At 40.7% G+C, this 27,367-nt stretch overlaps 1 protein-coding gene across 2 annotated transcripts; it reads right to left on the bottom strand.

Moving 5' to 3' along the window:
- Positions 1-1,020: 1,020 nt before the first annotated feature.
- On the bottom strand, positions 1,021-27,131 carry NSUN2 (NOP2/Sun RNA methyltransferase 2). 2 transcript variants are annotated; one of them, XM_070411960.1, is made up of 19 exons: positions 26,825-27,131; positions 26,564-26,721; positions 24,624-24,728; positions 22,368-22,473; positions 19,321-19,392; positions 18,236-18,320; positions 17,108-17,300; positions 15,228-15,302; positions 13,882-14,012; positions 10,971-11,044; positions 10,019-10,149; positions 9,540-9,636; positions 6,610-6,794; positions 6,207-6,299; positions 5,502-5,637; positions 4,793-4,873; positions 4,326-4,464; positions 2,684-2,723; positions 1,021-1,969 (listed from the first exon to the last, which is right to left on the bottom strand). In XM_070411960.1, the coding sequence occupies exons 1-19, from the start codon at positions 26,927-26,929 to the stop codon at positions 1,678-1,680; spliced, it is 2,298 nt and encodes a 765-aa protein (XP_070268061.1). In that variant the 5' UTR covers positions 26,930-27,131; the 3' UTR covers positions 1,021-1,677. The 2 variants fall into 2 exon arrangements, with proteins under 2 accessions (XP_070268061.1, XP_070268062.1); XM_070411961.1 differs by lacking the exon at positions 4,793-4,873.
- Between the last annotated feature and the right edge of the window lie 236 nt (positions 27,132-27,367).

Raw genomic sequence — 27,367 nt, 5'->3', positions numbered from 1 at the left:
GCCTCTAGCTTTATTTTTCAAGGTTACTTTGGCTATTACGAGTCTGGGGTTTCAAATTTTAAAATTGTTTTATCTATTTCTGTGAAAACTACCATTGGAATGTTTAAAGATATTGCATTAAATCCGTAGATCACATTGGGTAGCATTTTAACAATATTAATTCTTCCATTCTATGAGCATGGAATATCTTCCCATATATTTGTCTTCAATATCTCTCTTCCATGTCTTATAATTTTCAGTATATAGACATTTCATATAAGCTATTTAATATTAAGGAATTGTTACTATTTTAGGTGTAAAGTTAGTTTTTTTTTTCATATATATTTATTGATTTCAAAGAGGAAGGGAGAGGGAGGTAGAAACATTAATGATAAGAATCATTGATAGGCTGCCTCCTGCACGCCCCACACTGGGGATCGAGCCCACAACCCAGGCATGTGCCCTGACCGGGAATCGAACCCTGACCTCCTGGTTCATAGGTTGATGCTCAACCACTGAGCCATGCTGGCCGGGCAGTGAGGTTATTTTTTAAAAAAGGTCATTATCTACTGCAATTTACTCTAAAATAGTACAAGTAAGTAGGATGAATGAGGACATGAGAGGTATTAATAAAGCAAGATTGTGTTAATAAATATGACAGCTAAGTGAAAGGGACATAAAGGTTCACCATACTACTATTCTTTTTTGAAAGTTTGAAACTATCTGTCATCATCAGCCGTGTCCCAGCCCCCAGAACCCTGCCTGACACACAGCAGGAATGTAGTAAGTGATAAACTGAAATAGTCATGCAGCCTGAATAACATCGCCTACAGGCTCTCTAACCACAGTGCCCGAAGGAGCCCATTCAGTTCTGCGCAAATTTCTCAAATTGCTACAAGTGAACCTTGATCTACCCAGATCTGTCTCACTGTAGCTGCAGCACTAATACTGCCCTCTAGAGGATAAAAGACAAACCACAGGGAAGTCCTTCAAGTTTGTTCCTTCTGCCTCATGAAGATTAAAACAAGCCATACACACATACACATTTATCATTAACTCTTTATTTTAATGTTCCAAGGATCCCAAACACCATTTAAAAACTAAAAGTGCAAAGCAGTCCATCAATAAAAGCACATAAAACCATCATGAGTATCACAATTCACGATACAGCTTTTACTCCAACAAGGTTTATTTTATCCTTTATTACAAAAGGCACAGAAGTCATCTGAGGCTTCAGATATTTACCTCACTGCATGTTAATGTTGCACTGCTATGATGCAACTTAACATAATTATTATAAAGCTCATAATGCAGTTTTCCAACAACTCATCAGGAGATATAGATTCTTTCTATAAATAATTAAAAGAAATACTGGACTTAGGAGCAATATAAGCATAACAAAGGGGACCTAAAAGTTTCTGTAAGAGCAGTTATATTTCTTGATGGAAGTTAAGATTTTACTGTGAAACTCTACTACCTGCAACAGGTACACTGGACCCAGCTTTGCCAAAGTAAAATGAGCAACTTCTAACAAATTAAAAATATACTTTTTAGTAAACTCCGTATGAAAGCAGTACTGAGCTCATTCATAGATGCTTCCATCATTCCGTCAGTTTCCAGTCTTTAAAAATATGTACTTTGCAGGTCAGAAGTTCTGGATTTGGTTGTAGACACCAAGGTGGAGGCCCCGCAGTCTCCTCACCGGGGCACAGTGGCCCCCTCAGCCGAGTCACTGCCTGTGCTGGTGGCGTCTGGACTGGCAGCCTGTTCTGCTCTCTGGTCGGCACTCACCTCGTCATCTTCAAGAGGTCCAGAGGTGGCTGCACTCTCGTCCGTCACAGCAGTCCCCTCTTTCCTCTTTTCTGCCAACACCTCCAGCCCCATCATCCTGAGATAATGCAGCCTTTCATTCTTGGGCACAAAAGTTCGCATTGAGGCCTTTCCCCGCCATCCACACAACACAATGGGACACTGCAAGGTATCTGGTTTCCTACAAACAAAGTGGCTTCATGTAAGTATTAAGTCTTTCATCATTGCCTCTAAAGAGGTTTAATATGCAGTCTCTCCAAAAATTATACCACTAAACCACTGGGAAGGCATTTCAGTCTGTGATCCTATGGATTGTCTCAAAGATCAGCTTCCTCCTTCATACCCTGAATATCAACACCCTCAAATTGGCCAGTTTTCCTTCACTAGCTGGGGTGCTCTGGGAAGCCACCCGAGCTGTCTGTCCCGTTCCTGGAAAGGGCTGACAATCTACTCCTCCAAGCATTTGTCAGGCGCCGGTGGTTACATGAAAGCAGGGCTGGTCCCCTGTAAGCCACAGGGGACACCCATGCCCCACCCTAGAACAGCACTGATGCTTAACAGGTAATCCAGGCACTGAACCAACAGAAGAGAAGGCAGAATGCAATCTCTCTTACCTGTTCAATCTTTCCACTTATTCTGTTTAAGACAGGAATTAGGATTAGGTTTCTAAAGCACACAGAACACAAACTATGCATTTTATTATCTAAATAAAAATGTTTGGCCTGAGCTGAACATTCTATAAAAAATATTTTCATGATGATATACAAGAACGTAGTATTTCAGTACTAAATTTTCCCTATATTGTCTTGAGGAACATTCATAAAAGGCTTCTAAGCACACCCACAGTCCCCCAACAATAACACCAAAGCCCGATGGCAAGAATATCCTCACTTACGTAGGATCCGGCTCGTACTTCAAGACGACGCTCCCTTTGGCTGGAAGAGAAACAGACAAGCATTGGCCTAGCATCCTAGTCAGTGGACACCTCTGTTTATGTGAAAAGAGAACAAGAAATAATCTACACTCTGGGGTAGCCAGGATCTCAATGAAGGGACTTTTCTTCTAAAAACATGAAGGCATCAGCCAACTAAGCACCAAGTAGGGCCGTCAGCACAACGTGGTTCAGGACAATGTGAGAGAGGACCAAGCCAGACCATCCGGGATTTAGGTGAAGCTACTCAGCAAGTCTCAGATGCAGGGAGGTGGGACTAACTACCGATTAATTCTCAAAGTTCAAGGTTAGACAACAGCTCCAACTTCCAGAAACAGCATGAAACACATACAAAATATCAAAAATTATACTGCAATTATCTACAGGATTTAAAAAGCACAAATGGCTCCTTTATCCTTTAAAATAATCTCTACTCTAAATTGAGGTTATGCCTGAGGAGACAAGAGGATGCAGACTCAACACATGTGCTATGTTCTTTAGACCTCCAGTTTTAAATGTAAAACAAACGATTATATGACCTCAATAACCGATTTGTTCAGTTTTCATCAAATTGAGCCAGAAATATTGAACACATAAAAGTTAATAAGAGGGAAGGTGAAGGGATTAAGAACCGCCCCCCCCCCCCCCCAAAAAAAACACAGCTCATAGACAACAGTATGGTGATTACCACAGGGAAGGGGTATGAGGGGAGGTAGAAGAGGGTAAAGGGGCCAATAAATAGTGATGGAAGGAGACTTGACTTGGGGATGATGAACACACAATACACAGATGTATAGAATTGTATACCTAAAACCTATATAATTTTATTAAGAAATATCACCCCAATAAATTCAACTAAAAATTAATAAGAGTAGAATTATTTTTATTCTTAAGTGAAAACATCACTCAAGTGATCTAAGTGGAGGTTTATGAAATATAAAATCAACAGTGTTACGAAAATCTGTTTTGGTGAGAATCTATTTCGGCTAGCTAGCAACGCCATAGCAAGACTGCATATTCTGCCCTAGCCGGTTTGGCTCGTTGGATAGAGTGAAGGGTCCCAGGTTCGATTCCTGTCAAGGGCACATGCCCCTGTTGCGGGCTTGATCCCCAGTGGGGGGGGTGCAAGAGGCAGCTGATCAATGATTCTCTCTCATCACTGATGTTTCTAATTCTCCATCTTCCTTCCTCTCTGAAATCAATAAAAATATATTTTAAAAAAAGACTGCATATTCTGCTTTAATGGGATTGGTAAAAATGCATTCTTTGCTTCCACACGGGTACCTTTCCTGGTGGGCAGGTGACATGGAGCTCCGGCTGGTGGGCTGGCCAGGCCCTAATAACTGCACACCATCAATGGAAGCTGGGAGATGCAGGGTCTCCCAGGGTCTGGGGAAGTAGGGCAACCCTAGGGATGCCCTTGACTCTCAATACACTGAGAGGCCAATTATGTTTCCACAAAGCCCTCTGGAAACTGACAGTCAGTAAAAGACAGTCACAATGCATTGAATATTAAGACTGAGAAAGATCCAACAAGAGGAAACACCCACAGCTATACTGTCTTTATAAGGACTAGTGAGGCCTCCATGCAAATGAAACTGCTTACCCAGGTCCTTGGCTTGGATGTATGTCTCACTGCTAAGTTTTCTAAGAAATGGATTTTCCTGGGTTAATAGAATTTTAACATCTTCCAATGATACAGTGATAATTCTTGAATTAATAAATGGATATAATGTATAGATTCCCTGTGGGGAAAAGAGAGGTCACTTTATGAATGGAAATAATCAATCACCCTCTACCTCGTAAAGTGAGCACCCACTGTCCTCAGGGCCTTTCCAAGGACTATGTCCAGGCCTCACCTGCCCGGAACCTGTGATAATCTGTAAGCAAACACCCTCCCACAACAGGAAACCCAACCTCAGAAAGAGCAAGAGTGAGACTCAAATGGCTGGTAGTGCCAGCCCAGCTCTGAGCCATCCAGACCTGTCGGGCTGGCTCAGAAGCTCCTATTTGTGCCCAACTGCTTCCCATTTATTCGTGGCTGGTGCTGTCCAAATCTGTTCCCCAAATTACCTCCTGTGCTAACCGGAAAGCACAATCAAACTCTTCTCCACTGCTATTTCGACACCAGACTTTTATCCCAGTATTAATAACCTATAAGTTAAAAAATATGATGAAACACACATAAATAAAAGTCAGGATTATCAATTAAAATAATCCCTTCTACCTTGAAGAGGCAGAACTGTAAGTACCTTATGAAAGAAGGAAAAGAGAAATGAAGAACCTCTGAAGACCAGGAAACTTTGAAAATGCAAGACTATGTCAGCACATTCTATGGGCTGTCAGGAGCAAGGATCCTGTCCCCCTGGAAACCCCTGTGGACACCAAGTCCTAGTCAAGGTTATGAAACTACTTTGACGTCATGGACCTCCACACAACACCTTACATACATAGGCAAAGGAGAAAACAACTTAGGAAAACAGTAAAGCAAATGAAAACAGGAAACTAAAAGTAGAAACACTCTATAGAAAATGGAAATGACACCATACCACAGCAGCAGCAGCCGACCCTCCAAACCCATGACACCTACCTCCCATTACACAAACAGTGAGAGGGACAGTGGGGCAGAAGGGACGCAGGCCACGCAGCCTGGGCCTGCTAAGGGCTCTGGGGACTTCGGCCCATACTGGACATGGGAGAGCCAGTGCCAGGATCTGCTCCTCCCAAGGAAACCTAAGCAGGAGTCCTCAATTATGCATCAGTCCCCATCTGTGACCTGTACCTTCATCCTCTCACTGTTGTTCAGCAGCACGTTTCTCAGCTCCTTGGAAACCATGTAGAGTTGTCTTTTCTTCCCTTCTGTAGTTCGAGTCAACAAATTCATCCTTGGGAATGAAGGATCCAGAGCATAAAATTTCCTACAAATAAAGCAGAGGTGCTTATGAATGTAATAAAAATTTAATAGACAGTCTTTAAGCACCCTCTATTCTCCCCAACAAGACAACGTAAGTGACCACTCTGGTAAATATATACAAAAACTTAATGAATAAGGAAGAGAGAACCTGAGACTGTTATCCTAAGCATTTTTTCTCTCTGTTCTGCCTGGAGATTCCCAATTAAGGCCCTACCCAGCACCACTATTCCTCATCTCCTAAATTGGAACTGAGTAAGGCAGCCTTGGTCACTGATTTCATAACTCAACTGAGTAATTTACATTCAGGATCTGAGTCCAGAGTTCTTCCATCTCTCCACTGTCTTTACCTTTGGGCAGTCTATTTTCTCTGATTACTGCTCACTTTAAATTGAAGGGTTCAGTAAACACGCCCTAAAGTTTCATCCAGCTGTAACATGCAATTAGAAAGTAAAAATACAGCTATTATACAGAGCTAGATAAAAATAAAACTATGGTTAAATATTACCAGTTATGCATTTATAACCCCCAGTAAAATTTCTTTAAAGAATTAAAAAAGATTGAATTAATCCTTACTGGATTGGTGGAAATAATGGGTCGTCTTCAGGAATAAACACAAATGGATCTTCTTTAAATCCAAATAACTTCATTTTTTTCGATGGAGGAGGACTAAAGGAAGTGGGATGAAATCAGTCATCTGGAATCTGAAACAACACACTCTTCCCTGCCCTCAACCCTCACCCCCAGCTCTGTGCATCATACACATGCCTCCTCAGGCCTTAAATCTCTCCCCCCAGACAACAGACAGCAGCACCCACCCCAAAAGGTCCTTAACACTGAACTGAGTACTTTGCCAGCCAAAATGTTCTCACACTGCCTGCTGAAAAACCACCACAGGAAAGGCTCTGGGATCCCAGTCAATCTACATGGCTGGGAAGACACTAGAATGTTAGGCTCAAGACAGAACCATGTTTCTTACCCACACACGCCATCTTTCTTATTTCCATTATTCTCTAAATCCTCAGTCCTTTGTATTATTTCTGCATCACCAATTCCAGTGTCCAGTTTCCTTTCCAGCTCCGAGGGCCCCACAGCTTTCTCTCCCGTGGGACCTGCAGGGCTGGACTGCACAGGGTCTCTTGGCTTCGCAGACTCCCCCTGCAGCTGTCAGAGGGAATAGTAAGTCTATTTACACTCAAATCCACTTCGCACTACTACAAAAAATTAATAACATGGAGCTCACAAAATCGATCTTAACTATTTTCCTATAACATTTTATAGGAAATATAACATCTTGCTATTACAAACAGAACTCATGGACATTGTTTCTTTGAGGTTAAAATCACTTTACCATAACCCCACAAAAAGCATAAACAGCTGGCAGATAATGCCAGCTTGTCTTCATTTAAAATGCTGCTGGCATCCACTCTGTATAAGGCACACTGAGAGATGCAAAGGAGTCAACGCAATCCCTAAATGTAGGCAGGGTGGAAAAGACAAGTATAGGAATAATCACAACGTAGGAAAGGATAGTGATACTGTTCCAGGGCACCTGGAGAAACTTCAGTGAAAATCAGAAGAATGTACCTCCAGGGACCGAGGAAATACCTGTTGAATAATAACTGTCTGAACGGGGGCAAAGCTATAAATGTGGTTCTGAGAAGGAGCAAAATGTTTTACTTATCTTAAATGTTCATATACTTTTTATATAAAGTCTTAAATGAAAAATTATTTAAAACTACATGTCCTTTCTAATAAAGTCCCAAGATTGGTAAAAGTAGTAATTCCTAGTCCCTATGAAGTGAGCTTACAAATTAGACACCTAAGCACAGAAAAGTTCCCCAATTCACAAAGCTGTAAAGTGGACTAGCTGGTGAGATTCTAAAGCTATTAACATTATACAACACTGCCTCCCAGAGAATAGTTTATTTAAATGTAGAAAAAGGCAAAAAACAAAAACCATGACCCTGAAACCGCTTGGCAAGGCCAGCAGTGGCCCACATCCTTTCTATCCCCACCTCCGCTTCCTGAAATGCTGCCTCTTTTTCAGAGCCCATCTCTAATGCCCTTTTCTCCAGGAAGCTTTCTCTGCTCCATCCCAGCGATCTAATTTCACCCTCCCCGGAATACCAGCAGCACTGTGCCAGTGCGGCTTTCCCTGACTCAAACTCTGGATTAATGTCTACACGTCTTCACTTCCACTAGATCCCAGCATCCTGAATACAAAGAATCTCAGAAAGGTCCCAGTAGCACAGACAACTAAAATATATTTACACAACAAAATAAGTAAGAAACTAATATGATAGAAAAATGGAGAATATTTAAATGACCCTAAATTATTCTAAAAAGTATGATGCCACAGCAGAGGAGGCAGACTAACAAAAACTTCAAAACCGATTTACATAGGTAATTATAAAACAAAATGTCAACAAATCCAAGTGAATCTAAAGTATGTTTATGTGAACAGACCTTCAACCTGTGTGTGGTACAGTAGTCACCAGCCATGTGCTGTCTGACCCCTGCAGAGGTGACTAGTGTAAAGGTGCATCTTAGAGTGTAATATCTATACTTTTTTTAGAAACTTAGTATAAAAGCATATAACATACCTCATTAATAACTTATTTTGATTATATGAAAATAACATCTTAAATATACTGGGGTAAACAAAAAAATTTTTAATTTCACTTTTCTTGGGAAAAGAGGCTGCAAGAAAACCGAAACTACACATGTGGCTGGGGCTCCATTTCTGTTAGCAGTGCTTTGATCGGCCAGCTCTTCTCCCGATCAGGGAGTTAGGGACCGATTAGAGTCAAGACCGCCACACAGAGACCTTCACTCTCTAAGGGAAACGCTCTCTAGCCTAACACCAATGTCATGGTGACTGCCCAAAAGTGCCAGTTCCAATCCTGGGCCAGTTTGAGGCTGTATACTCCTATATTAATCTGGATTAGCCATACCCCAGAAAACTGTTTACTTACTATTTCTCCACAATCTAAGCATTATTTATCCTAATTTTTAAGCATGGATCTGAAAGAAATGCAGACCTTCAGACTGTGACTCCAGGCTAAGTTCTATGAAGGCTGACATACAAACTAACAAAATAATGGTAAGCTGACAAGGAGGAGAGTACATGTTAAATCACAACTTTGTGTCAAGTCTCGAAAAGCAGCCACTCTGCTTCACAGTCGTCCTTACAATGACCCAGGAGACAGTTTAGATCCGTTGCTACAGGTCAGGGCCAATCCATTCCTTTTTAGCGAGGCCTGGACAAACTGTAATTATTCACAGCCAAGGTGAAGACAGGCTTGAGATTAGCAGAGTTCCATCAAACTGAAATGGGCTAAACGGAACCAACCTACAGTAGGGAATTAGAGTTCAGAGCCAGTTTGGGGGTAGGGTGGGGGGATACTCTGATTTTGAGCCACAGAGCAGTCTTTACATGTTTTCAATTTTTATTAAAGAATTAGATTTAAGCCCTGGCTAGTGTGGCTCAGTTGGTTGGGGGGGCGTCCTGTGCACTGAAAGGTTTGCTGATTCAATTCCTAGTCAGGCCACATGCCTGGGTTGCAGGCTCAATCCCCAGTGGGGAGACATACAGGAGACAGCCTCTCTCTCTCCCCCTCTCTCTCTCTTCCTTAAAAAAAAAATCAGTAAAAGAATATTAAAAATATTTAGATTTAAGGTGCAGAAGAAATGCATTTCCCAAAGTCTGCCTTTTCCACTTACATATCCCTCATAAGAAATTGCTTTTTGTTTGGAAAACTCAACATTTAAATGAATCCCTCCGCACACCATCAGGCCCAGCCACCGTCCCCCCCCCCAAAACACATTCCAACTGACCCGTGAGCTCCTGCCTTGAATGCACAAAGAGATCACATGGTATGCTGTGGTATTTTGGAAAACGTTTACCTTTGGTGGACGTTTATTCCATGGCATTGAAGACTTTTTCACTAATACTGCCACAAAGAACCCTCCAGTATTTTGATGATGTGGTAATATTCTAAGACTAAAAAAAAAACCAAAACACAATTCTCACTTTTTAACTGATCCAAAATACATTCTTTTAGTATTAAATATTAAGACAAGTACTACAAAGATGACCTGTGATAGTGAAGTCATGTCTTAATATTCACACAGCCCTCATTCAAGGAATGGCCAATGTGTAATATGCAGAAAATTAATGCAGTATCTAATGTATTACCATTAGGTTCTAACTACCTTCATTATTCACAAAGGCTCAATGCCAGCAGCTAAAAGGTATGGAGTTCTCACGTGTTGAAAAGTTTACATACCTGAGGCCAGCCATAGGCGCAGCCCAGGCCTCGCAGGAATGCCGGAGGGCCCAACCTCCCCAATGTCCCCAAACTCTGAGAGCCCCACAAACTCACCACCGCTCTAGATGCATCGCCTGCAACTTCTCTGGGTCCTTTGGTGGGAACATGGTCGGCCGAATCTGGGTATGTCTGCTGTGAGGAACCTCATCCCACTCTGCAAACCACTGCCCATCTTTCGTCATTACCTGCAAAACGAGAGGGGAAGATCTAAATCACTAGCACTCCCTAATAAAGAGGGGCCAGTGTACATGCTCTCAAAAATGATAAATGGTGATTTTCATTTCTCTCTAAAGCTAGGAAGGCTATTTGCAAAGATAGAAATGAGATAAATAGCCCGGGCCTGTTTTTCTCAGTGGTTAGAATGTCAACCTGCACACTGAAGGGTCTCGGGTTCAATTCCCGGTCAAGGGCAAGTTCCTGGGATGCAGGTTTGATCCTTGCCCCCAGGTGTGCATGCATCAGGCAACCAATCAATGTCTTTCTCATATTAATGTTTCTCTCTCTCCTTATTTCTCCCTCCCTTCCACTTTCTCTAAAAATCAATGGAAAAAATATCCTATCCTTGGGAGAAGATTTTAAAAAAAAGGAAATAATTGTTTATTCCATAAAACAGGACAATTATTTTATAAAGCATTTTCCATGTGGAATTTAAAAAAGAAAAAACACAAGGCTCATATTATTTTGTTTAAAACTGAAAAATGAATTCTTGCATATTACAAACAAAGCTTAAATCTCAGCCAATAAAAGAAAGCAAAGCTGTACTTATAGAGATGAAAATAAACAAAGCTGATGTCTAATTAGGAGAATGAGGCAGGAAAACTCTTCCATTGCCAGAGAAAAATATTTGTATAATCATACTATTTATTTACGTATAATTTTGAAATTGATTCTAAAAAGCATAACCAAAGCTATTATTCTAATTACCCAAAGGTGGATGCTTAGAACTTTCAGACTATGGATAGGTTGTACCTGCTCTGTTGAGCCAGAGTCCTCACCGAAACATTACCTTCCATTGTGTGAGTCCAGGCATCCACTTCAGTCCTGGCAATTCAGAAGACACATCAGCAAGCTCCAAAGCACCTATGTATCAAAAAGTAAAATAAAATAAATTTTTTCCACATGACGCCCAGTGAATGAGATGCAGATCACATACTGCATGATTCTCTATTTAGAAAATGTCTGGGTGGGGCAAAACTCACAGAATGTACATTCGTGGTTCCTAATGGGAACAGGGTGTGACTGCAAATGGACAGGAGGGCTCTGCTTGGGGTGACGGGAATGAACTACTAGTAAAATCTGACTGTGGTGAGGGCTATGCAACAATTTAGTAAATTTACTAAAGATCATAGAATTGTACAGCTGAAACCAGTGAGTGTTATGGTATGTCAATTGGAGCTCAATAAAGCTCTTGAACTAGGGAAGAGCTGCAGGACGCATCCAAGGCTGACTGGTTCCATGGCCAAAATCACCTTAAAGGCATCACCAGGCTAGAATCCAGCTAAGGGTCCACTCCTGGTTTTTAGACCATGGCAGTCAGATGATTTGGGTCTCTCCTTCGTGCCTTTATGGTTAACAAACATCTCAGAACCAAAAAAGTAACATTTTAAAGTGAACTGTGGCAATTTTTAAACATTCAGTTTTAGGTCCAAATTAAGTTTTCTAAAACTGCCCATCAGGACAACAGTCTAATTTTAAAAACACCATGTCTACAGTAGCAGTATTACCAGAAGCTGTGAGATGGAGCAGGAAACCTTTCACATGAACTACCACTCACAGGCCACAGACATTGATTTGATGGCCTCACAGAAGAGGAAATACCAACAAAGCCTCACATAAGCTATGAAAACTCAGATAATAATTACATACAACAAAGTAAAAGAATGCCCAACGGGCATCTAGCAGTGAGACACCTTTGACCAAAACATTGTATTGACTTCCACTAGTACATCTGAACAATCTTACTTTAAAAAGTGAATACTAATAGTGGAGGTTTCCAGAAACTGGTTTCTTCAAACACTGCCCACTGCTCAGTATGCCCTCCTGCCAGCATTTGGGTCAGAAGCTGCCAATGCTGGCTCAGTGTTTGTAGACTGAATGTTCTTTGGACTGCCCTTCCTCCAGCTAAGTCTCTGAGTACTTTCAGGTGGGCATCACACCCTGTCCAGTCACAGCAACTGCCAAGTACAAAGCTCAGCAAAGGTCTATATGCTCCCATGAAGCCATGTCTACACAGGACGCCTGTCACTGAGGACTGAGAAAAGTCTACAAGCCTGAAACAACCACATGTTTAATGGTGGCTGTGAGAGCAAGATCTAGACTGGAAACCCATCTGCCTAATCACTGAGTAGGATGCCCAGTTCAACTATTCTATATATATATAAAAGCCTAAGCGACTGGCAGACCATTCAACCGGTAGCAATGACTTGCACTGATCACCAGTGGGCAGACGTTCAATGCAGGAGCTGCCAAACTGTGGTGACTTGACAGCTGCAGTTCTCGGTGACACACCCGGAACCAGAGAGGAGGGAGCCCAATTCTGGGGTGTGTCACATGAGAACTGCCCTCTCACAATCCGGACACCTCGGGAGATGTCAGAGAGCTGGTTTTGGCCCAATCCCCACAGGCCAGGCTGAGGGACCCCAGCGGTGCATGACTCCGTGCACTGGACATCTAGTTTACTATAAAATTACATCACCCACAGTCTTTCTCTTCATATGCCTTCTGAGATAAAGCACCAACAAAACTGTGGAGATTATGACCATGTAAAAAAACATCACTCAGATATCACATCTTTCTGTAGCCCAACATAAGTACAGCAAAAACAAAACACAGTAAATGCAGGCCAAAGGACAAGAGGGCTCACTACACATAGATCAACCAGCCACTGAAAACTTAACTGGAAGCCCAGACTGTTGTAGATACCACCACAGAAATGCACTCTTGTCTTAACTTACTTCACAAAAATGCATGTAGTAAATTTGATAGCATTCTATTCTGGAATGAAATTTGTAATTTCCTTCTATTTGAAATTTCTCATTATTTGCTTTAAGAAGAATATGACAGGAAAGGTTATCGTTTTATTGAAAACATAAAAGGAGAAATAATATTTTACATCAAAATGTTATAGAAATTGCTGTTTCAGAACATTTCATAAAACCTGTAAGACCTCACACCCATTAGAACAGATACTATCAAAAACACAGAAAACAACAACTGCTGGTGAGGATATAGACAAGAACCCTATGTACTGCTGGTGGACTTGTAAAATGGTGCAGTCACTATGGAAAACAGTATGGGGATGGGTCCTGAAACAGAATTATCATGACCCAGTAATTCCACTTCTGGGTATTACACCCCAAAAAACCAAAAGCAGAGCCTCAAATTTATTGTCCACCATGGTCATAGCAGCATTATAATGAGGAAGCAACCCAAGTGTCCATGGATGGTATACATACAATGGAATATCATTCAGCTGGAAAAAAGGAAGGAAATTGACACATGCTACAACACAGATAAACCTTGAGGGGTAGTATGCTAAGTAGGCAAGTCACAAAAAGACAAATACTGTATGATTCCACTCATGAGATACCTAGTCTGTTCCAACTCAGAGACAGAGAGACTACAACAATGGGGAGAGGATAATGGGGAGTTGTTTAATGAATTCAGAATTTCAGTTTTACAAGAGGAAGAACTCTGGAGACTGGCTACACAACAATGTGAATGTACTTAACACTACTGAACTGTATACTTAAATACAGTTAAAATGCCCCAGGAAAAGGACTACAGAAGTATATAGTATAGCAGCAATTTTCAACCTTTTTCATCTTACGAAAATTCTGCAGCACACGGACTGAAGATCGCTGCACTATAGCAATAGTTTTGAAAAGTCTATACTTCTATTAATACAGCGTGCTTACCTTCACTTTTTTCTAGTAAAGATGCTATGACTGCTTCATCTTCAATGGGGTTCAGTGAACATGTAGAATACACCATCCTGCCACCTTCCACCAGCTGTTCAGCACCCCGTGTAGCAATCCGCAGCTGTAAGCTAAGGGTTAGATATACTAAGTCACCGAGACCAAACACAGCTGACAGCACATTCTTTATGGGCACCCTTTATGTCAAGTATTTATTATAAGTTTTTATGACAGACTTACAATAAAATACAAAGTACTATAAGTAAATAACTTCAATTCAAGAAAAAACCCCTTAAATTCTAAGTGAATTTATTGTCTCCACAGAGTTTGACCAGGAGACTGATCGCTTGCTATGATGTGCTCTGACCACCATGGGGCGACGTGGAATGAAGGAAGGCCCCAGCTGGCAGACAGGCAAGGGAGGAGCTGGGCAGCAGCCTGCAGCTGGAGAATATTGGCTCTCATCGCATGCCAGGCCTAGGGACCTTACCCATGCACAAATTTGGTGCAACGGGTCTCTAGTGTAAATATAAAAAAGCACCTATTTATATAAACACTGGTTTGTGGACTTTCCCCAGCATGTTGACAAGCAAAGCATAAAGTGATTAATGACTAAGTTCAACATATCAGATGAATTTCACTATTAAAAAGCCTCCATAGTTGTACAAATATCTGATTTTTCTTTCTATGAACAACTTGTAGCCTTCAGTACATTCTAATTTTAACGCCTGTTTCATAAAACAGTGGTATTTATTTAACAAAGAAACAAAATCTGGTGTTGAAGTTATTAATGATGAACATTCCTTAACATACTTAGACCATCCACTGTTGTACATTGAAGTTAAGAATGTATAATTTTAATATTAAATGAAGAAAAAAATCAAAACTGTTCAAAACAGGAACTTAAAAAATCCGTAGGCACAGAAAACTGTAATACACTAGACGTGACAGAAGTTATTTTTTAAGGTATGAGATTCTTTTCCTTTAAGAATTCTCAAAAAAAATTTTAGGGACAATAAATATCTGAGATAAAAATGTTAAACAAAATAATTAAACACAAAAAGAATAGAAAGCAGGAAAACAACTGGTAAGACAGTAAGTAACTAGTCATTTCATTTAAAAAAATTCGGAATGTTATAAAAAAATTCTTATAAAATGCGTTTTTAATAAATGTGTACAATCCTTAGTTTACTACTCTTAAGCAAATTTCCATGGAGTGAGTTACATCATTAACACTCTGATGCTTGCTTGGGGTCAAAGATCTGGATGCCCAATTAGGTGAGTCAACAATAAATTTTGACCAACTGATTTGTCAAACAATGCTGCCAGCTAAAAAGTTTACTTACCCATGCAGCTGCAAGCTATTTAAGGTGGTCCACTTTTTCCAGACGTCAATGTTTTTTCTCATTGTGCCATCTCCACTGGAAAGATATTTAAGAACTTAAAACCCACTACAGGTAGATGATTAGAGTTTAACAAATATGTCATATTCAAGCTAAATTATAAAACAGGCATTATTATTATTATAAATACCAATTAGAAAACAACCTAAATCCTTGCAAACTACACTCAACTTTCCATTTCTGTTTTGGGGTTACTCTAGTACATTAAAATCTTTCATTATACTTCAGTTTTCAATTCAATAAGAAAATAAAAGATTTGAAAATGAAACCTCTTTGAACACTTAAAGAGATAGTAATTTACTTCCATTTAGGAGAAATACAATCCTAGCAAAACTATTTTCAGTCCTAAGACAGACAGAGCCAGGAATACATATGAGCTTATTTTGATACTGCTACTTAGAAATTTGGTTAATCAAGAGTGGTACTTTAATCAGAATTATACAAACAATGATAAACTTAGACTCATAAAGAACTTTCCATAGCAGATTCAATTAAGCCAATTTAATTTCTTGACCAAGATTTTTCTATATGTCATTTAAATATTTTTGATTCTCCACCTTTATTAAATAGAAATTATTTCCACATAAATTTTATAATAGATTTGATTCATTAATCTCTCTGAACATGGCTAATTTTATCTACCCAGTTTTTCTGAGGTAATTCCTGCACCTGTTGCTTTCTCTGTAAAGTTAAATTTTCCTTGATGGTCTAGTCACATGTCCTTGAGGTGAAGAGTCTGTAGGATGGAAATGTCTTGAGATATGATGGCTTTCATATGACATCCCTCACCTGTGCGGCAATGGGTTAAAAATCTATAATTTTAGGAATTTTTTTCAGCTCACAACTTAGTGCTCATAAGGTCATTTTACTCTCATAATATTGGTGTAAGAAATGAGTTAGGCTCCCAATCAAATGAACAAGGTTAGGAAAACAACTGATCCAGAGGAAAATTAGAAAATTGCAACCTAGAAAAAAATTCATTTCATGACCAATTTTAAATTTTACTTTAAAGGGAAATTTTTCCAGGTATTTAAAAACTCAGCCATATTCGGTGCTACCAGCTATAATTTTCAAACGCAGTTCTGTTACTAGCAGTAAATCTGCCACTTATTTAAACAAGATAAAGTTAATGCTGATGCATCACAGTTAAACACTACTTAGTGCTAACAAAGTTTTGTGGCAGTTTTTGAACTCTAGCCTCACCAAATCATGTGTTCAACAGCTATTAAACCCTTGTGATCATTGCCTATGTCACTGCCTCAGAGAACTTAACAGCCATCTTTAGTTTCACTCATTTCTTTTTGGAAAAACTCATTCAGTTATGGCATAAAACTTTAAACTCTAAAAAGCTAAAATTTACATGTAAAATGTGAAGAAAAGTATGTGAACAGGTAACAGGTAAAATCAGTTTATCAAAAGTTTGAACCCCCAATTTCACTGTAAAAACCGAATGTGTTTTTATTTGATAACTGTTTTACATACTCACTGAACTACAAGCATATACACTCAGATCAACAAATCACTCCAAGTGATTACATCCTGAAATGCATGAGTTTATGATGCCCTTTTCCTCTGAAGTATTTTCTCTCTTTTAGACTATCAAAACCACCCCTTTTTTTAACTGTGTCCCACATGCTCAGTCTCCGTCATCACTAAAACTCTGTGTCTGTCTTCTAATTTAGGTCACGATGCCTTTCTTCATACCAGCTACCACAAGAATCATACAGACAACTGTGTGTTCATGTGCAGTTTCACTTTAGTCTTTATGTGATTTATTTCCTTAATGGATCCTGTGCTTTCTGGACTCTTGATAATATAAATACCTGCATGGGACGTCACATAGGATTCGATCGTAGAAGAGAACCTCTTTCTTTCCGTTCACATCTATCATGAGTCTTGGTATGCTCGACGCATCGTGGTTGACCACCATGATGCAGGGACTGCTCAACCTTTTGGCCTGATGAACAAGCAGATAGCAGCGCTTGTTGTCCACATCATTTGCAATGACAAATCCCTCTGGGAATATAAAATTGTAGTGTTGGGTGATATGCAGCACAAGTAATTTCCTGAAATACATAACTTGTAGGCTGGCATATGAGAGGTGAGGATTCACCAAACTTGAGTCCCGAGTGTAAAAGATTGGCTAGGACTACAGAAGTGGTCCAAAAACAGAAACCCAGCAGCTCAGCATGGATTTCATAATCCCTTAAAATTTCAAAACTTCAAAATTCATTTGTTCAACTAATTATTCACTTTGTACCAGTTATTGTGCCAAAAATGTTTTTTCTATTAGTAACAATTAATTAGGAGGAGAAAGGTGTACAAACCAACAGAATCACTGCGTGTGTGCTGGAGCACCAATGTAGACTCTGGATCAGATTCTTGGGGTGGGGTCTCACACTCCTGAACATTTAAAAGCTGTTCCCTGGAAGTGTCTGAGCTGTACCACGGTTAAGTACCGGGTAGAATGTTTCCTGCGTGCCACCTTCTCTCCCTCTGGCTTCTCTCTCATCTCCAGCAAAAAGGCAAATATGCCTAGTAACATTTTATAATCAATACTGCTCCCTCTTAAAGGAAGTAGGATATAAAGGTACATAAAAATATTAGGAGACTAACTAGCACTATACACAGCATTTTCGCATCTTTATAAAATCTCTATAAAAGAGCATCACTGATACTATAGAAATAGCTGCCATTTTCTGAGCACTTTGTAATCTTGTGTCACACACCCAAGTTCAGGACTGATGGCTCATTTCATTACTGATGCCTAGTAATATCACCAAACTCACCTCGTAAATGGTGGTAGGATTTGAACCTGGGGAGTCAGACAGCAGCTCTTAACATAGTCCAGTCCTACTTTCAGGGAGGCTTCAGGCAATGTTCTAATTTTTCCCTGTCTACATCCCACCAAAGTAGCATAGCTACCTCCAAACCCCCAGTCCAATGCATACCTGGAAAAGGGACATTCATGTCAGCATGCAGCATTTCAATTAACTGTGTAGTCTTTGATCCAGGTGCTGCACACATATCTAAGATCTATTAAAAAGCAAGGAAATATTTGAGACTTTTAAGAAATCAAACATTCTACATTTAATTTAAAACAATTTGAGTCACTCTAGTAATTTTATTTCTATTCCAATACCGAAATATATTTCTTTATAGAATGAATCTACAACGTGATATATTTAACTGATAGGGATCTTGTAATATAGAATGCCTTCAAGTCACAGTGACAAAGATACTCTCCAGAGGGGACGGGAACAGACAGCACTACAAAACAAGCCAATAAAAGCAATACAATTAGGGATAAATGAGTCAAGATACTAAATGCAAGAAGCACTATAACATATTGCTAAGAAGAGAGCTACTTGGCCTCAAATCTCAGCTCAACCAACGCCTAGTCCTGCGACCTTGGGCTAGTTACTTCAACTTTTCCTTATCTCCTTTTCCTCATCTGGAAAAATGGGGATAGTGGTAGCATCTACCCCCACAGGGATGTGTGGATAATAAAATGAATTCAGGCAAAGAGTGCACGTAACAACGTCTCAACACATGTTCAATATGACTTTTAATCTGATTTAGTCAATCAAGACCACTAAAGATAATCTGTATAGTAAATAAACAAATTAAGAAAAAAAACTTTGCCTGGCCGGTGGGGCTCAGTGGATTGAGCATTGTCCTGTGCACCTGGAGGTCACAGCTCAATCCCCAGTAGGGAGGTGGAGGAGGCAGCCAATCAATGGATCAATGTTTTTCTCTCATTGATATTTCTATTTCTTTCTCCCTCTCCCTTCCATTCTCTGAGATCAATAAAAAAATATATATTAAAAAAAATTTTAAGGAAGAAAATAGTTAAATAATTTATAAAAATCAAATAAGACAAAAATGTGAAATACCTGAAGAAAAACTTATCACTTTCTATTTAAAGTGGAAAAAAAACCCCTCATTATATTAAGAAAAAAAGGTCTCAACAACAGAGTGGTACAAACACAGACAGCAGCCTGTCCACCACGATTTTCTATATAATACACAATACCTTATGGTGAGGGTGAGCATTAAGCAGAAGTGGCGGAATCATACTAACAGCTTCTTGACGACTGATATTTCCCTTAGAAAATAAAATGTTTAAAAAGTCAGCAATGGCATTAAAAAGGGCAGAAAATTTCAATATTGGAAATTCAAAATTTTAAATGCAACAGAAAAAGACCATAGAATCAATCATACATAGAACAAGAGTTAGTACTAACACACAAACATTAAAGAGGTAGGACAGATTTTCATATTAGTGGATACATGGTTGCTACCTAAAGGTCAAGTAAGGATGACCATTTACCAAAACTTACCTTTAAAAAAACACTGCATTTTGAAATTTCATTAAAACAAAGGGAATTTTAAGCTTATGTAGTCCTCACTTCCTACCTTGAGAAGATCTGGAAGTTGGATGAGCATGTCTCAAAGGCAGACAATGCCAATGAAATACCTTCAGCAAGAGGAGCAGTCGAAGAAGGTACAGGACGAAGTCACTGTTGCAAGTTTTTCCCTCTCAGCTAAAACTGTAATTTCTATATGTCACTCCCTTTTCAGGAACAGCCCATGTCTGCTTTCTATTCCTGAGAACTGTCTCTCAGAAAGGTGAAAGCATCAACCATTGTTCTTCTCTTTCCTTCCCCAAGATAAACGATTTAAAATTCCTCACTAAATCGTCTGTTCTAAAGATCTTCGCTAGTGGGCCAGCATCTGTTAAGATGTACAACAGTTCAGAATCAGACAAAATTTTCTTGATGAAGTCCAGCACTTGCCTCAATCACAACTCTATTTTAACAACCTTAAGAATGAATGCTTAAAAAGGGGAAGTAGCCCGGCTGGTGTGGCTCAGTGTCCAACCATGGACCAGATCATGGTTTGATTCCTGCTCAGAGCACATGGCCGGGTTGAGGGCTAATCCCCAGTAGGGGGCATGCAGGATCAATTATTCTCTTTCATCATTGATGTTTCTATCTTCCCTTCTCCCTTCCTCTCTCTGAAATCAATATAAAAACAGGGGAGAAAGCTATAAAACATCAGCTACCAGGAAGCTTCTGCTCCATTACAAGGGCCTTTTGTATAGCTATCACTACTCATCTTATACTTACCCATCGGCCTGTTAGAATCTAAATACAGACTTGAACATTCATTCAGACCTGCTAATTTTCACCATATGGATTTTGGGCCAGCAATGAGTCTGTGAAGACTGAATCTTAATTTGACTAAGGCACACTGACTCCAAGCATTAAAGTGGGGGTGGGAGCTGCGGGCCCTTGACTATAGACATCCTGGCAATTAGGCTGGATTCATAAACACATCCTGAAGAGGTCTCACAGCCAGCTTTAAATAACTAAGAGTACCTCATCCTGCTGACTTCTGATAAAAACTGGACCCTTTCCCTATGATACGTATATCTGACACGAAACTCCCATCTCCTCCACCTTTCAAAGCTTCCCAAATCTGGCTTTTTACAACCTACTCAACTGGGTACCACTCCACTCCCCACAAACCCTCTGCTCTGTCGTAACTTGCTCTCTAACTGTGTTAATCTTTATCTGACCTTGCATCTCAATCAAAGCAGAGTCAGAGAACCCTTCCTAGTACTGGCCCCTCAAGTACAGAATCAGGAATGAGGCAGTACTCAGTCCAGTATATTCCTAACTATTGGGAAGTGGGGTGGAAAGCCAGGCAAACAGAAGCCCAGTTTACCAGGTTACCTAAATGGGCAAAAAAGCCACCATGATAGGAAACAGCTGTGGGTCGAGTAGAAGTTAGAACCAGGTGAGGTGGAGGGTTTCTAAATTTATTGTGGCTTCAGGGGAAAAAAACCTGGGGATCATATTAACTCTGTTAAGAGGATACAGAAGAGGGAAAAAGAAATAACATTATCTGTTGACGAAAGAGAGGTTTCCTTGACTAGATTAGAAAATAGGAAGGGGGAACTCCTGATTGAAAATACTAGAGTATTAACACGTTAAGCGCCCGCCCTGTTTTGTCTTCAAGACGGAAAGTATAGTGTCAGTCACCGGTGACTGACTGGGCACTTAACGTGTTAAGAATACCAAAAGGAAAAAAGGAAACGGAAAAGCTTACAATATCCAAACTTTATGGGCATTTTATACGTACTGTGTCAGAAAATAGCTATTTTCTTGGGAAAAATTTGATGTTAAAGGCGAAAAGTTCAATAACCATGATGGTAAATATTCATTGTAATCAGGAATCTGGGATGGCAAAGAAACCAAGAGGGTGAAGATGGTGACATTTTAGGAGAACCGAAGTTGTCCTATTTAGGTATCATTATTTTTTTAAACTCTCACCTGAGGATATTTTTTCATTGATTTTAGAGAGTGGGAAAGAGAGGGAAAGACCAAGAGAAATATCGATGTGACAGAAACACATCAATTGGTTGCCTCCTGCATGAGCCCTGACCAGGACCCGGACCGGGAAGGAGCCTGCAACCGAGGTACGTGCCCTTGACCAGAATCAAACCCAGGACCCTTCGGTCGGCAGGCCGACACTCTTTCCCCTGAGCCAAACCAGCTAGGGCTTAGGTATTTTTTTGTATGTGTGTATGCTTGTTATGGCAAAGATGGAGTATAGACAGGACAAGAAAAAACAGAAGTGATAAAAAGTGAGTATAAAAGTCTCACTTTTAGTAAAATAAGTAACATAGCCATAAAAACATACTACTTTCTTGTTATAAGCACCTGGCATATACATCTAAGGAGGAGAGTGGAATAAGTGGTTGTCTCCTAAATGGCATTCTATCAAGCAGAGTCCTGTGCACACCCCAATTCTGCAGCCACCCAAACCCAGGAGTAGCAAGACACAATCAAGCTGACAACTGTGATAATATTCCCTATCAAAGTTCATGGTTAGTTTAACCAAACAAGGTTACAGCTTCACAATCAGATTGCAGGTGAAAAATACAGTTGCAGGTGTCTTTCCTACATACTTTACCTACTTGATCACTCCCACTGACAAATAGGGCTAAAAATATGACACTAATATGCATTCAAAACTTTAAGGAAACCAACAAGTCTAAAGAACTCTACTCACAGATTCGGTTTCGCTAACCAGAAATTGGTGAAACTTTTCCAATTGTGGAGACTTTCTCAAAATTTTTCGACTCAAATTTGTGTGCCAGGCAAGTTCTTCAGGATACCTGACCAAAAAGAAAGTAAAATGTTTATGGACTGCATATATTAAAGTGCTCTCTCAACGACTTCTTGCTTATCCAGGTCATATAGCCAACGAGACACCCAATTTTGTTCTGCTTGCTCATCCATGACTCTCCAGTACAGTCAGCCAACACTGCATGATGTCCCCTGGGACACAGGAGCATGGTTCTAAAAGTACCATGGCCCAGGCAGAAACAGAAGAGCCTAGGGGGTCACAGGAGACACACACATGTAAAACCATGATGATAAATGTTTAGGATCTGGTAAAAAAAAAAAAAAAGTGCAGAATCCTCTGTTCTTCACTATGTATGGTAAGTTAACAATGACATAAAGGTCATCAGAAAAATAAAAAACACATAAGATAACAAATTTCTTAAACTTAAAGAAGTATAGATCACACAATCAAAATAATGTGGTAGAGCAAGTATCAGAATGTTTGACAAGCATTTGATTACAATTTTATTTACTATATTTCTGAGTCTATGAATAGTAAAGGAAAAAAAATATCCAGAAAACAGAGTTCCCAGAAACTTTCCTAAATTTTATTCCATTATGTACCAAAAGGTTAAGAAGAATCTATACTAATAAAAGGGTAATATGCTAATTGGAGTGGATGTCTTCAGGATGTCCATCTGGACAAAGCCACAGCGGCTGCGAGGCCCAGGGCTCAGGCAGCCATGGGCTCAGGCAGCAGCAGCAGCGGGGCGGCGCCTTCCCCTGATCACCCCGGTCACCTCCCGCAGATGGAGGCCAGACTGCAGCTTAGGCCTGTTCCCTGTGGCTGAGGGACCCCCCCTCCCCCGCCACAGTACACAAATTTTCATGCACCAGGCCTCTAGTATTATATATTTCTGCATTTTAAGCAATACAGAAAACCATCAGGCATCTTGGTATGTGTCTACTTTACTTGCCTGCTGAGAGATGTATGGGTAGTCCACACCTGATAAGTGAATTTGATTGAGTAAATGTTAATACAATAAAACTGCCATGCAGTTATCACTGATAATGAGGAGGAAAAACAAACAAAACCTAAGTATTAGAAACCCAAATCATGTAATATGTTGTTCACATGCTTCAGTTGTGTTCAGAAAATTAAAACAATCAATAACATGAAGAGAATGACTGGCCATTATTAGACAGTGATTCACTTCTATTCTTCAACCACAGAGAACTTCAGCTGAATACTGATTTTAGCATTGGCATTTGTCATTCATTCAAAATGTGTACCCTGCACACATCTGTGATATGGACACTAAAAATCCAAATGGCCAATGAAAGAAAGAAAAGCAAGCAAATCTACAGCCCATGATAGGCTGGTAGGTTAATGAAAACCTGACCCTGGTTTACAATCACTAAAGGATATGTAAAAAAGAAAGATAATATCATACACTTGAATAGTCAAAACCTCCAAAAGTTATCAGAAAATGCTGGTTAAATTCACGGTTTTACAGCAATTATTTAAATATCTAATTACACACACACACACTTATTTTGTAAGAATCTTCAACGCCTCAAAGTTGATAATATGAAATGTGGAACTGTAACAATTTAATGACGCCCCAGGACTTGACGCCAGGCATTTTACAAGATAGACTATGCTGTCGACGCAAGAGATGTCTTCAGACAACTCAGGCTTGACCTGGGCCATGAGAAATAAGTAACCTACAGAACAGGGCAAAGAAAAAAAAAAGGTTAGCACAAAGATCAGGAGCATGCTGGGGCACCAGAGACAGTAAGACAGTCAGCTGGAGCATTCTTGTGCACCTTTGCCAGGTTAAGGCTGTCATTTTTCTGAAAGTAAACACTCAGCAACAGTTTGACATGAGAAAACAAGCTTAAATGGAAATGGTAGAAGTGGTAACATCACAGAAGCAAAGGGGATGGATTGACTGGAAAAAAAATAACTGAACTCAATGACTCAAATACAGACAACTGCAAATCATACATAAAAACATGCACATCAGTGTAAAGTAATAACGATAAAAAGCATTGGGTGAAAAACATGAGGATATCTCAGACGTATGTTCAAGTTCTTTTGTGCTAAGAGCAAATGCATTACCACGACATATATTCAAGTGACAAAGATTAAAATCCCAAACACACATGCAACAGCATGGAGCCTTATTGTACCTACCAACTCAGGGGTTGTGGAACTTCAACTTTCTGACCATCCACCTCCAGGTCCTCCAATTCCTTGAAATACTTGTTCTTTAAACAATGTAGAATCTCTTTTGCATGGCTATTAAAAAAAAAAAAAGCAATTTCAAACCAACCTGAAAGGCTAATACCGTTTATCTTTTGGTGAATTTAAGATTTCAAGTGATTTAAAACTAAAACCACCTTTGCATGGAGAGAAGACATTCTTTTATCGCTGCCTCTTTATTCCTTCAAAGCTAAACAATACTCAGTTTAATCACTAAAGGATGACAAACTAAATACACTACTACTGCATTCCTTCCCTCCTAAATATTCCTACAGTTCCATTTTTGCTTACAACTCATCTTGGAAGGATATTAACTACAAAAAATGTATACACTTTGAGTAATTATAAAGGCAGTATTTATTAAAATAATTTCATTTTCAACATGTGCATATACACCTTTGGGTATCCCATATAATAAAAGGCTAATATGCAAAGCAACTGAACAGCGGAATGACTGATCGCTATGCACTGACCACCAGGGGGCAGACGCTCAACACAGGAGCTGCCCCCTGGTGGTCAGTGAACTCCTACAGGGGGCGTGGCTCAGCCAGAAGCCCTGAGCCAGGCTCACAGGTGGCAAGCGCAGCTGTGGTGGCAGGAGACTCTCCCACCTCCATAGCAGCGCTAAGGATGTACCCCAGGAGCAGTCCTAAGCTGGCAGTCAGGCATCCCTCGAGGGCTCCTGGACTGCGAGAGGGTGCATGCCGGGCTGAGGAATTGCTCTCTGCCCCAGTGCACGGATTTTTTTTTTTCAGGACAATAGTTTATTTACAAAACCGCAACTCGGTCTGTTTTGGTATCATTATTGACAAAACACCCACAGTTGAGATACTAGTTGAGGCTATAAAATGATTTTAGCTATACATAAAACCAGAATCCAACACTATCCCAGTTTCCTACTTCTGTGTGGCTCTGAATGTAGCTTGCAAAAGAACAAACTCTCTTCATAATGCACAAGGGCTTAAACAAACCACTTCTTTAGATTTTGTCTTTTTATTTAAGGGTTGGGACTGAGACTATTCATTCAAAATTTGCTATTTACAGAGAAAGCCCTAGAGAATGAGGTAACTTAAAGACAGAGGCTTGGTTTATCTGGCTTTCATAATACAATATCCATATGACTTTAGAAGAAGGCAAATAAATAATATTGGTACACAGTATATATTGATAATTTTCTGACAAATTCATTTATCTAACATCATGCTGAGGAATCAAGAGGATTTCTCCATACATTTAAAAATGTGTTATATTTGTTGAGTCACAAAGTCTTGTTCCACATTAAAGTAGTTGTCACCAAAATAACATATGATAACTAGTACCCATGGAAACCTATCAGCTTGTTTTTTAAAATTCTCTGTTAAGGTTTATTTCCAAGTTGAGCATCACATATGTATACATGGTTATATGTGTGGATTTATGCATGGATATATGCACGGTTGATATATGTGTGGGTACTAATGCCCCTTATTCAGAAATTCACGAATTTTGTGCACTGGTCCTCTAGGATTAGATAGATAGATAGATAGATAGATAGGGAGACAGAAGCTTTATCCAAACTCGGTAATGTCAGAAATTTTCATGAGTTCCAAAGGGTAAGCGTCCTTGGCTCACGAACTCCCAGGGGGTCCACCCTTTCTCAGTTTGCTTTTTCATTTCCTATTCCAGCCTCCCACCTCACAGGCCTCCCGGCCTCCTTGACCGACCTCGCTGGACCCTGCGCTCCCTCCTCCATTCTTCAAGACTCTAGGATCCACACCACTGACTTGCGGTGGTTATCCAGCACTTTAACTCTTCTCAGGAAAACACTCGTTTTTAAAATTCAACCTTAGGCATCCCAACCCTTGAGGAAATAAATGCACGGCCCCTTTTACCTCTTGTAACCAGTAATTCTTAAGGTGGCCGGGAGGGGCTCCCTGAGCGCTTCCATGAACTGGTCCCACTCGCCCTCTGGTACGATCTTGAGCTCCTGGTAGTAGTGCTCGAAGAGCTTGTTCTCCTTGACGATCTCGGGATACCCGCCTTCCCAGCCCTGAGGAAAAAAGAGGAATTACTCAGGCTTCGGGGAGCCGCCCCACAGGACTCGGGGTCTGGGAGGCCCACGTGGGCGCGGCCCGCCTGGCCCCGGCTCCTACCGCGTCATGGCGCTTTCCGGCGCCCTCGGCGCCGTCCTCCGTTCCCTCGGGCCGGCGTTGCTGCTGCTGCTGCTGGAGCCGCCTGCACCGCGCCCGCCGCCCCATGGCCCACGCGGTCGCGCACGCTGCCCGGACCCACCGACCCGCCACCGTTGGCAGCGCGTACTTCCGGGTTGCAGCTCAAGGCCCCCCGCAGGTTCGCTCCGCCTCTCCCGGGCCTGCAGGAAACTTCAAGACTCAAGTAATAAGCACTGCGACCCCTAAGCCCAGAAAACAACGAGCGAAGGGATCCGTTAACAGCCTGAGTGTGAAAGTGGCAAAAGAGAGCAGCCCCAAAGAGTCTCTGAGTCGGGCGCTAGGGTTCTCCGCGTTGCCTCAGGCAGCTCCGCGGACAGCCCGAGGTCGCGCATGCGCAGAGCGGCGAGCGCGGCGTCCCGGAGGCGGGGTTCCGTCGCGTGGGCGGGGCGGAAGGCCTGCAGGCCCGCCTCCGGTTCCGCCTCCCGTTCCGCCCCCGGCGCACCGCGCGCGGGGTGACTGGTGGGA

This window comes from Myotis yumanensis, unplaced genomic scaffold (assembly GCF_028538775.1).
Source record: "Myotis yumanensis isolate MYYU_CA2020_CCGP unplaced genomic scaffold, mMyoYum1.0.hap1 SCAF_4, whole genome shotgun sequence".
Taxonomy (NCBI): domain Eukaryota; kingdom Metazoa; phylum Chordata; class Mammalia; order Chiroptera; family Vespertilionidae; genus Myotis; species Myotis yumanensis.
The sequence above is the reverse complement of the archived record's forward strand: the minus strand, read 5'-3'. Positions and strand labels throughout refer to the sequence as shown.

Bases quoted from the DNA above. Each gene is read 5' to 3' on its own strand.
- NSUN2 (XM_070411960.1), bottom strand. From the start codon at position 26,929: ATGGGGCGGCGGGCGCGGTGCAGGCGGCTCCAGCAGCAGCAGCAGCAA. The intron at 22,474-24,623 runs GTAGGTACAATA...CTTTTTGGTCAG, and splicing joins GTTCCACAACCCCTGAGTTG to GTATCCTGAAGAACTTGCCT. The intron at 19,393-22,367 runs GTGAGTAGAGTT...TTATTTTCTAAG, and splicing joins TGGTTAGCGAAACCGAATCT to GGAAATATCAGTCGTCAAGA.